The sequence below is a fragment of the Silurus meridionalis genome, chromosome 28 (assembly GCF_014805685.1).
Source record: "Silurus meridionalis isolate SWU-2019-XX chromosome 28, ASM1480568v1, whole genome shotgun sequence".
NCBI lineage: Eukaryota > Metazoa > Chordata > Actinopteri > Siluriformes > Siluridae > Silurus > Silurus meridionalis.
The window spans coordinates 9,518,712-9,531,509 of NC_060911.1; the positions used below are offsets into that span (position 1 = coordinate 9,518,712).

General features: G+C 35.0%; 1 protein-coding gene across 1 annotated transcript in view; it reads right to left on the reverse strand.

Annotated features, from left to right (window-relative positions):
• The window catches only part of rbpms (RNA binding protein, mRNA processing factor), a 30,667-nt gene extending 18,678 nt beyond the window's left edge, over window positions 1-11,989 (reverse strand). The window contains exons 1-2 of the mRNA XM_046842756.1: window positions 11,462-11,989; window positions 175-252 (exon numbers count right to left, since the gene is read on the reverse strand). Of these exons, the coding sequence (XP_046698712.1) occupies window positions 175-252; window positions 11,462-11,518 (135 nt within the window). The 5' untranslated portion in view covers window positions 11,519-11,989. The remainder of the gene's footprint in view (window positions 1-174; window positions 253-11,461) is intronic.
• Between the last annotated feature and the right edge of the window lie 809 nt (window positions 11,990-12,798).

A 12,798-nucleotide genomic window follows, 5' to 3' on the forward strand; every position in this document is an offset into this window, starting at 1 on the left:
GAAGTTACAACATTTACCCTCACTTACTGCTACAGTCATAAACACTTGCGAACACTGTACATGCCATGAGACCAAGATTGCTAAACGCTGAACCCTTTTCCCTCAAGTACCTCAAGAATTCTCATCTGTACTCGGTTTGAATTCTTGGTGTCTAGGGTATGATGTGTAAGTTACCTTAAATGGCCTGAACAGCAGGTAAAGCTCACGAGGTTTAATGTCCAGTGGCAAACCACTGACAAACAGAGTCCGAACCTGTGTAGTAAAGATGGAGAACTGTTATCACAGAGTTTTCTGGGTTTTTAAGCAGTCAATTTAACAGCATTTAGCAAGAAACTGCTTTCTTTAACTCATAAAGGCTGCCTGAACACACCATAATGTATACAGTATGTGAAAGAATGTATAGACAGTACAACTTTGACCAAAAGTTTTAGCATTCCAGTCATTTTTTTTAATATATAAATAAAATGCCATCTTAAGTGCTTGATGATTAGGTAGGTCTTTAGTCTTAGTTTAAAGACAACCAGGTGGGTGAACAACAAGAATGAGATTGTTTCACCACCTGAATGCCAGCAAAGAGCCTTGACTGATGTCCAATCTAAGGCTAAAAGTGTTCAACTCAACTCAACTCAAGCTTTATTGTCATTCTTCCACATACACAGTATACAAAAGAACAAAATGCCCTTACTATGGGCCAATGAAACAGCAAGAGTAACATTAAACATAAATAAATAAAAAGACATTAGGCATAGCAGAGTTAAGGTGCGATACATATGAGGTAGATGTTATAGATATTCAATTCGATTAATTTTTATTTAATAGTTCTTTTAACAATGAACATTGTCTCAAAGCAGCTTTACACAGATAATGTTGTGATAAAAAATGAATATGTTCTTTATAAGTGTAAGTTTGTCCCTGATGAGCGAGTCGGTGGCAACTGTGGCTAGAAAAAACTCCCTGAGATAAGGAAGGAACCTTGAGAGGAACCAGACTCAAGAGGGAACCCATCCTCATCTGGGTTGCACCGAATGTCCATTTATTTCAGATAAACGATTTTGCGTGGTACATTGCTGGTGATTAGAGATATGAGGTTTGGGGAAAAACCAGATCATTTTACAGAATAAGACTAGCTTAAAACTCGTGCATACGTTAGCGTATGCTATAACGAAGGACAAAAAAAATCCTAAGAACTCATGCAATGATTTCAATGTTTGAAACAGGTTTTTTGGGAAATTTATCATGTTATGGATGTGACATCAAATCTACGCATCTACAAATTTTACAGAAAGCATCAACTGTACAACACAGAAAGTACATGTAAGTACATACATACAATATTGTATATCCTATAATATCCTTGAATGAGGAATACTATTTAAGAAAAAAAGCAGCCATGTGGTGACATTTTTTCCGTCAAAAGACGTGACAAGCACAAGTTGGCTTTCAACATACACAACATTACAGTGTAAAAAAAAGACAAATTTAAGACTTTTATTTCATCAAATCATAAACAATCTAAAAGAAAGAATTATATATTTATTTTTCTTTCTAAAATAAATGAGTTGAACTGAAGAGCACGGGTCTGTTCAGTCTATTCTCTCGGTGGCCAATCTGAACAGAGACCTGAGTGAGATCAGCTGCCAGTTATATGTCAAAACAAACAGTGATAACCTAGCAACTGGAGGCTCTGATTAGTCTGGCCAGATTAGAAGCTCTCGCATGTATCGTCTCATCTCTGAATCACAATCTGAATTTGAGATGGGGAATCTATCAGTTAGTTCCAGGAGGGGTTTTAGCGCTTGGCTGAACAGCTGTGAAATCACAACTTTAGTGAACACAAGAGATGTTTATTACACGGAGAATGATAAGAGAAGGGCTTAATGATGCACAAGAACATAAAATTTCATAGTGAGTGATGCTGTTTTCAAGTGTCTGGGATCGAACTTACAAATTAACCAAATTTCGATTCATTTTTAGATGCTGAGCCTGTGTGTCAAATTTGCTAGCTGTGTTGAATTACCCAATGTTATTGATAAGCAAGATTGTTAGCATACATTTCGACAGATTTGGCTACTGTTAAATTAGTTGGCTTGGAAAATCGAGACGTAAGTCTGATCTTAATCTCTTACGTCAGACAATTTTACGACCAGCATCCACACGTGTGCAGAGATTATACTGCTACTTGCCTTAGAGAAAAGGTCAAGCAGAAATAATGCAATTATTTATAATTTTGCTTGAGATTTCCTGTAACAACATTACTTGACATCTCAATAAAATGTCTGGAAATCTACACCTGTCAAACACTAGTTTAGATACTGTTATACCATTTATATGTGTGTTTGACAACTGTGAGCTCGTCAAAGAAAAGCTAGCTAGCTAGCACATTAGGGAATTTGGGATGTTAGAAGAACATGGGAAAGTTTCCAGAGCAGGCATCATCAAAGAATGCAGAATGTATAGAAGGATTGTCACATGTAATTGTTTTTATTTTTAATCTTGTTCTCCCTCTCTTGCTCCTTCTCTTTCTCTCACTCCCTTTTTCTCACCTGATCACTCCTTGTCTCAGCTGAGAAGCCTTATTTCTCTCACTCTCTTTCTTTCCTTCTCTCTCTCTCTCTCTCTCTCTCTCTCTCTCTCTCTCTCTCTCTCTCTCTGTTTTTCTCTCTCTTCCCTGTATGACTCATGACCATAAAAGGGTTTTTTCCTTGTTGAGGTCATACATGCTCAGATTGAGAGTGAGGAGAGGATTAAACACACACACACACACAAACTAATGAATGTTAGACATATCAAACCTTCACTAATTTCGCTCAGTTCATTGAGTTAACGCACACTGAGAGGAAGCGGAGTAACATAATAACAAGGGAAGAGGCTGTTAATAAATGTTCATAAACAAACACATTCTGCAAACACTGTGATACGATAGAAAGTGAAACATTGGTTTCATACTGAATTTCTGAAAGTTTTACTCCTGCACTAATAAGCGTGATTAAGTAACACATGGCAGCGTACTGTTCCCAATATAACAAACCAACATGTTTATTATGTTATATAAGAATCTGTTTATTTCCTAAGCAACATTGTGGTACTCAGATGTTTACACTGATGAAGCAACTCTCAGAAGAGGGGTAGAAGAGTATACAATAGAAAACACAAACAGACACACTCTGAGAAAACCAGACACTCACAGAAAAACTGAAACACACTTAGAAAGACAGACATTTGAAGAGAAAGTAAGAGAGACACACACTTAGAAAGAGACACTCAGAGAAAAAGCCTGACAGAGAAAGCCTGAGAGCGAGACTGACACTCACAGAGAAAGACACACAGGTAGAGAATTAGATACAAAATACACAGACAGAGACAAGAAACGCACAGGGACAAATGTCACAGAGAAACAGAGACAGATAAACATACACCCAGAGAAAAGACAGAGAGGCTCATAGAGAAACAGAAACAGACAGATGGAGATACATGGATTCAGACACTTAGAATCAATGAAAAGACATTGGTTTATAAAATGCAAGAAAATCTGGATTTGTTCAACACTTTTAGTCAATGTGCAAGTGTTTTTGCACAGTGATAATATTTACCTCAGTTTTCTAAAATAGTTGAAAAACAAACAAATGATGAAAAGGCCATTGTGCCAATAAAAACTAGAAAAAAAAAACTTGAGTACATATTTTCCTTGGATATGTTGATAAATTCATAGGAAACAATTCGGTTCATTCTGCACATCAACAGCTGATCAAATATCACTGAAAAAAAGCCCAACTTTGCATCAACAAGTAAACTCTGAGCCGGAAAAAACACAGTGAGTGAACAATGTGGGAGGGAGTTTTTATATATATATATATATATATATATATATATATATATATATATATATATACACACACACACACACACACACACACACACACACACACACACACACACACACACACACACATTTCATTCATTTGGGATGAATTTGAACACTGACTGCACCCCAGGCCTTCTCACCTACATCAGTACCTGGCTTTACTAACACCCTTGTGGTTGATGAACACAAATATCCATAATCACACTCCCCATTCTAGTGGAACATCTTCCCAGAAGAGTGAAGGGAATTATAATAGCAAATTGGGACTAATTGTGGATGCAATGCTCAAAAATCACATAACGTACTTCTGACCAGATGAGCCAATACTTAGCAATATAGTGTATATATTCCTATAAATATATATAATATAAGGGCTGTAATATGCTAAAATATTTAATCGCATGATTGTCATTAATTTACTCAGGATTAATCGCAACTTAATTGCACATTGATACCTGCCACATTAACAAAAGAGTTTGCCTAATTCAAACTTTATTTCTTACTTCATTACTCGCAATTCCAACATGATTTCTCGCATTTCCGGCTTTATTTCTCTCAATTCTGTGTGACAGAAACAAACTTTCAAACAACACAGAAAACGCTGCAGAATGAAAAATGGAGGAACGGGGAGAAAACAGCGAGGGGTGAGGAGAAGATTCAGCCCAAAGAAAAGGACAGAAAGTTTTTAAAGTTTGGGATCATTGCAAACGAAGACATAAAGAAAACTCAGTACATTGACCCTTTTTAAAGACATTTGAAATTGAATTTAATATTTGTATTTTGATGCAATGTGGTAATTAATTGCACTAAATTGGTTTAGTTTTCACAGATATTCCTGTATGAAATTTCAGCAATAAAGATGTAAATTTTTTTTAAAAATTAAACAAATTACTATTTTAAGAGACCCGCCTCCTTTTCTATTGTATATTTAGTATTGCTCTTGAATGAAGAAAAAATACTCTTTAAAAGAGAAAAAGTACAGAAAAGGACATTGTGAATAAATGTGTTGCAATTAAGGTTTTAATTTTGCCTCTTTTATATTGATTTGTTTTTTAATGAATAAAAAATGGTCAACAAAAAAGAGCACTGCATTAATCACTCAAAGAGGACCAATGTCCACACTCTACACGAAGTGGTATCCAAATGGCGTTGGTATGTCTTCAGATGGTTTGCAGGGTCGGCATCTAGTTTTTTAAGGTCCACAATCTTCATGAAATGGGACGTGTTCAGTAGGGTTGCTATCAAAGATCTATGGCACGGTAATCAAGATCTTCCTCTCCTAACCATGTAAACCATATTATATATATATACACACATGTATGCATTTACCAACACTGACATTATTTTATAGAAAAACAATCGAGGGCAGCTCTTGTAATTACTGTACCACCCCAAAGTTAATTATTTTCCCTTAAATGCATGTGAGGATCATATTCTCTTATTTCACACCAGTTACAACAGTTTCAGTCACTTAAACAACGACATTTTGCACTATTTATCTGTTTATATAACAACGTTGAACACCTGAAAAGGCTCTGACACTGGACACTCCTTTAATACACATTTTCTTATGTCTTATTTTCTCAGAAAACCTCACCATCTAAATGATTACACATTTTTTTAACCTGTTTTAGTAAATTGGTGTATAAAAGCTGTTACTATAGCAACACAATGACATGGCACACAATGGAACCATGGCATTATTGCAAACTTTGCAGCTGGAACTACTGTAAGTGCTGCTGTTATGTAAGGAATAATACACGATAGACTATGCTGTTAGATACAGATATGAAGGAGCACAACGTGCCGTGAAATGGCACTAGATTTCAACCACAATGTGATTCAAAAAAGGTTTGACACATTCAAATGTTGATCACAATTTATCATCAATGATTACCTCTACTCCATAAGACGAGTGAAAGCAGACTCTGATTGTCTCCCTCTGTTTCTCTCTCTCTCTCTCTCTCACACACACACACACACACACACACACACACACACACACACACACACAAACACTTGTTCTCCGACAGCCGTTTCTGACGCTAAGCCTTTTTGTCTTTTGAAATGTCGGACAAATGGCCGAGATAAGATGACAAATCCCCCAGAGCTTTTAAAAATAAACCGTGACAGAAGTACGTACACACACATATTACAAAGGCAGCTCTGCATCTGGCCTTTTGCTGACATGCAGAGCTGCATCGAGGGAGACACACTTGCACACTTACAGAAGGATACCAAAAAATGTACAAAATGGATAAAAAGAAGTGGGTACAGGAAGTCGCTCTCTTTTGTACCCCCCCACCCCCCCACACCCCAAAAAAAAAACCACACACAGTATCGCACAGTGGGAAAGGCATTCCTGCTTCCTCTCTCCTTGCCTGTCATCAGAGATCGTATTTTTCCAGTGAGAAAGTTCGATAAAGGTCACTGTTGTCACATGACCAGCGTTTTTCGCTCACATGACCTAGACTTCTTTGAGAAAACGGCACTTTAAGGAATTGCAACACGAGCTGCTAATCTTTATTAATAATCTTTATCATATCACAGTGTCATCGTGGGCATCTCATTAAAAAAAAAAGATTTAAAAAAAAAAGTTTTTTTAGTGGAAATTTAACACTCTGGCCTAAAGAAACAGCCGTGTTTAGTTAGAAGACCATCAAATTAATGACACACTGTATATAGAGTTTCTTAAAAAGAAAAAAGAAAAGAAAAGAAAGAAAGAGCCAGGGATGATGAAAGTTCTTGCTTTGGGGATAATGATGTGACAGTAAAAAAACAAGTAGTCTGTTACAATTACAAACAAAACTTAAAAACATTATAGGCTTATGAAACTATGAGAACAAGAAGTGGATTTTAACCTTGTTAAGGCAACCTTAAAATCTTGCTTATGAAACAAACTCAAAAATGATTTACTTATAAAATCTTGCTCATAAAAACAAACAAACAAACAAGAAAGTGCACCCATAAGCCAGTTCCGGTTAACTTAACACACAAACATAATTAGAGAAAACAAAGATGCTGACCAGACTCAAGACACAATGTCACATAACTTAAACACTGATCACTGCTGCCGTTTTACCACAAACCATTTGAGTTTCTGAGTTCTCAGGAGGTGTGGCTGATTGTATATAACTGCAAAAATTTATTCTGAAAATTAATCTCTGAAATTAATCCCAGGTTTAATACAAAATGCTGGGTTTGAATTAATGTGCCGATTTTAACTCTAATAGATGATTTTCTGGTGGATGCAGCACATTATCAAATATATTACTATTTAAAGAAAGGGTTCGGTTTAACAAAGAAAAAAATTATATCCTTTGATATAGTGAAGTTTTTGGGTTGTTTTTTTCACCAGGAGATGTTTATGTTACTTTTATGGAATAAGTCTCAGGTCTCTGCGCTTTTTAACACGCACAATGTTTTACAGAAAGTATGCATTTTTAGTTTAATTGTTTTCAGTAGAGTGTTAGAGCAAAGCTGGTAAAAGAATGAGTGATCACAGGAATGAACTTGTCCTGTGGATTTTATACGACGCAATATGTTTGGTGCATCGTTAATTAAGGAATGTCAACGGCTCCCAAATTGCTGTGGTATGTTAGGAATAACATGTGACACACCGCATGGTTAGCTCAGCATAGCTCCATGGCTGTTACAGTTTTACAGGTAAAAAAAGGGAAAATAAATGTCGTCACATCAACAATGGAAAAAATAAACATGCTTTTAAAATCTGTGTTAATGTTGATGATTACGTGTCCGTGCTGTTTAATATCAGGGACATTAATATAACTCTGTCATTCCTTTTAATTTCCAAGCAGTTCTTAGATTAAACCAATCAGATTCAAAATGAATGTTAGCTCTTTTGGAGCTTTTAGTACCTTTACTATGAATTTAACCATTAACCTGTACAAAGAGCCGGCTCCATGAACATGTGTTTTACATAGGTTGGTAGAAGAATGTTGAATGGCCTGCTATAGAGCTCTGATCTGAACCCTACTAAACACCTTTTCAAATAAATTGGATCTCTACATTCTTATCTGACTTTACTAAAGCCCTTGTGGCTGAATGAGCCCAAATCTTCAAAAGCAATGCTCCGAAATTTTTTGGAACATCTTCCCAGTAGAGTGGAGGCTCCTATAACAGCAAATAGGAACTGAATGTAGAATGGGCTGTTCAAAAAGCACAAAAAAATGTTGTCCACAAACTTTTGTCTATATAGAGAGTATATATAGTTTACCCTGGATTTCTTGAATATAATGTTATTTCTGATTGAAACTCAGAAGTCTAGACTAAGAAAATGCACTGATTCTTACAAATGAATCGGTTCTTAATCAGTTAATGACGTTTAATAGTTTTATTGAAAAACTCCATCCCTCAAATGTGAATGTCAGGAGATGCTCAGAGTAACCTTATCTGAACCCAAAAGCCCAAAACAAAACTAAGAGTTTATTATTTCAATGAAATTTTATCACAGCAACAAGTCTTTATGCTGACCAGTTATGAAGTTATGAGATTAAAAGGTTTTGTATTTAAAGAAATACAAAAAAGCAAACGAAAATCCCAAATGTTGCACAATTCTAATAAAATGTTTTAGATTTGATGTTATCTCTAAACCATAATGTATATTTGTTCTATTTTTATATAAACTGCATGAATAAAGTACGTTGATTAAAGCCAGGTTCATTTAAACAAAATGTTAAACATAATATCAGAATTTTAAAGATTTCAGTAGAAGTTCTTATTTTTTTATTAAATTAAACAAAAACACGTTGTGATTTTTATGAAGGACGGATACTATCCAAGCACATCCAGTGGTTTTATACATGTCACATGTAATGGACTTGCATGTTTCACAGTACTTTTGGATTCGTGTGGCTTAATTTTTTTTACTTCTTTATTGTTTGTAATTTCGCTCACGAGTCGTTCAAGATCACATGCAATTCTGTATTGTTTATTCTATGTTGTTTGTTTGTTTTATTATTTGAATTCACAAGTGCAATTTTGCAAGAAAAAACTTTTTGAGAGTTTTTTAAATTACAGCATCACATAAGCCTACATAAGTGCGCTACCATTTCTACTGGGAATTGTTTGGTATTCAGCTACTACAGGAAACAGGATGTCAGTGTAGTTTGTACTGTGGGAAACATGGGCATACCATGAAGTAGTATCGAGGGTGGAAATGATATTTACAAACACTAGTTTAAAAGTGCATTAGATTAAATGTGTTGTCTAACAATTAAGCACTTATCAGTCAACATCACATCATCATAGTTGTGTCCTAAATGAAGTACTATACTCTTTTTGGGATAGGGTAGGAGACCAACCATCTTACATATCCCTCAGCAAATATGCAGTTGTGGCACTGCATACGCTGTACAGTGTGTAGTGTATTGTGTCTCATAGGGAACACTAAAGTTTTTTTACAATGCCCAATGCGCATAATGCAACACTGCTTCATTTAGCAGAATACAAATTCAACTGAAACTAATGTATTCAGCTTTATGTCAATGATTATGTCAATGATAACTTTTATTCTCAACATGATTGCAAAGCCTGTCAGAATTAATAATCTATGCAAGCAAATCTTGCAACCCAAGCAGCAGCACCCAGAGAGGTGCATTCAGGAGAGGCAGTGCATCACCTGTTATATTCCAATAAAAAATATATGTAAATAAAATGTGAACTTATATATTTTTTAAACAAAGCCTATGATGCCTGTACTGTGCAATCCCATTAAAATAAACTGAGCAGGGAATAAGCATGTGCCAGTGACAATTTCAAAAATATAACCAATATACTTTATGTAGACCTCTTATTTGCATGGCAACTCTTTCCATAGTCTAGGGAACTTGTTTCACAAATCTGTGTACAAGATATTTAGGTAAACTGCAATTTTTTTTTTTTTTTTAAAAGAACCATTAGAGACACCCATTTACTACAGCCACAATGACGAAGTTTCTTCCTCATGCCATTGGCTTGCTCATTAGGGACAAACTTGCAATAATAAGGAACTTATACATTCTTTTATTACTGCTTTATCTCCATCAATCTGCTTTGAGACAATGTCGACTGTGAAAAGTGCTATACAAATAACATTTTTTAATGAAAAACAGATTGAGGACCTGCTGTTGCATAACAACCAAAACAACTTATTGAGAATTTAATAATTTAATCTCTTTGGTGTTCATTTATATATATATATATATATATATATATATATATATATATATATATATATATATATATATATATATATAAAATATGTATGTATGTGTAAATCTGCCTCTGTCTGTCCATTGTCTCACCCGCCCATCACCTCACTGCATGTCACTATCAGCACCTGGTATCAAGATTGCAACTGCAATTATAACCGCTGCACATACTGTATGTAATAGCCTCCTCTTTATGTGCTCTCCATATAATTTTTAACATATGTTTATAACCTTTTCATAAACACCACTGTATTCATTGCATATAACCCTCTTTCTGTGTACTGTTTATTTATATTCATATTATTCACAGCATATTATTCATACATTCATCATTATTTATTTATATCTAGCATATATCATAGATAGGGTTGCAAAGTTCCTAAAACTTTCTATGGGAACTTCTTCTGGGGACTTTATAGGAAATAATTCGAAATTTGTATACAATGTATACAAACTGTATCATATACAAACATAAATATAAACATTTTGACGTGTTATGTAAGGAAAGATGCATTCTTTCCTAACATAACACGTCAAAATGTATATATTTATGAGCATGTTGGGGGCATGGCCTTAGCTCTGCATTAAGTGTGCTGTGTGCATGTGATTGAGGAATGTGAAGGATAGAAATTCATTTAAAGTTGCATTAAATCTGGTTGTTTGAACCAAGATTATACTGCTTTTTCCAACTACATTTATGTTTCCTAAAACAGGCTAACCTGCAATTTTGTAAATTCCCAGTTTATTCCCATAGATTTCTGTTTATTCCCATATTTCCCCCTTACTTCCCATTGCAAATTTCCAGAATTAAAAATTCAAGGTATTTTGCAACACAAATAATAGCTTATAATAATAGCTTACCAACCTGTACATATGTAAATATTTATACTACCAATCAATTTCTGGTTTGATGCTGTATTTGTTTGATTGCCTTGTATTTTAACATGTGCAATAACAATAAAGTTGAATCTAATCTAATCTAATCTGTCCCCTTTCCTTCCTCTGCTACATAATCAAAGATGAAACAAGTGTCTAACATTTCACACCATGTTTTTCGGTTCAATCTTGGAATTTCCACTGCAAACACATTAATTCGATTAATATATGGTACAAATTAATGCAGAATCTGGGACTCGTCTCGAGTTCAAGACGCTACAGTACAGTACGTGTGAAAATGATTGACAGGACGTGCAACCAATCATAAACCAGCATTCCGGCTGGAGTTCAGTTTTCCAAAAAACGGGTTTTCTCGATCACTCAATATACACTTGTGCTAAGGCTAGGAGTTTAACCTGTTTGTTGTATCATGTTTTACTTTTCTCACGTGTTATTTATACAAGTAAGGCACATTTAAAAAAAACGTTTATGGCACCATTAATGAACTCACCTCTTCCTCGGAGCCGTTGCTGTACTCGCTAGTCTCGTTTTCCATTTGGCTGTTCATCTTTGACAGAAATGGTATGTTTCTTTTTTAAATCCTTCCCCCGTTAATTAAGTTTTGAGAAACCGTGTGAGTAAAAGTCTCAAAATTTAATATATCGTTGATATAAAAGGCATTATTGCTTTAGGTTGAACTAAATAAAAACAACCGGTCGCTGTTCCTGCGGCTTTTTTTAAAAGAGGAACGCTGTAACGGCTGCTGCTGCTGGAGCGCGAGCTGAGCGCGTGCGTTTGCGCAGAATGATAATCGCAGCGCGAGCGCCTCTTTCTCTGTCTCTCTCCCTGTCGGAAGTCCGCGAGGCTTTGTGGGAAAGTTTCGCTCTCGCGCATCAGAGAAGGAGGCTCTTTACCGACCCTTGTACAGACTCTCCTCAGACACACACGGGGGGGGGGGTTCGGACGTAGAGTTTAGCAAACTGACGACGAGCAAACACCCGAGACAAGATGAACTCTTTACAGGAGAGAGAGAGAGAGAGAGAGAGAGAGAGAGAGAGAGTGTCCTGAGATTTCCAGGTGCCCGTTATTGTGGCCGTCTAGACAACAGGCCACGCCCCCTGCGTGACATCATTATTGTAGGACATGTTGGCCTTTTGGATATTTTTTTATAAATAAACAAATATACAAATAAATAAACAAATAAAACAAACTTCTCAAACAAGTGGGTCATCTGTGAAATGTAAATGAAAACAAAAAAATAACAATATCCTGTTATTTTGAACTTTAGATTGAAGTGCGTTTTTAAATAAATTTACAAATGGCTGTGAAATGTAAATGCAAATATTTACAAAAGTTAAATACTGTTTAGATATAATGCATGAAATAATAAATACATAAATGAATAACTAACTTTAATTCTTAAACATGTAAGCAATTACCAGAATTATCCTGTTATTTTGGACTTTAGATTTAATTGCCCTAAAAAAAAAAGGCACTTGATAAATAAAATAAATAAATAAACAAACAATAAATAAAGAGTGCCTTAAATAAATACATGAATTTACTCCTTAGCTTACTTCCTAAACATGCAAACATTTACAAAACATCCTGTTATGTCAGACTTTAAAATAAATAAATAAATAAATAAATAAATAAATAAATAAATAAATAAATAAATAAATAAATGTACTTCAAGTCAAGAGGCTTATATTGTAATTTCTAATATACACAGTGGTACACAATACACAGTAAAAAACAAGACAACGTTCCTCCAGAACCCTGGTGTTACACTGAACAACATAGAGCTACAAAACACAACATGAAGGTACATAACAAAGTGCATAGAGT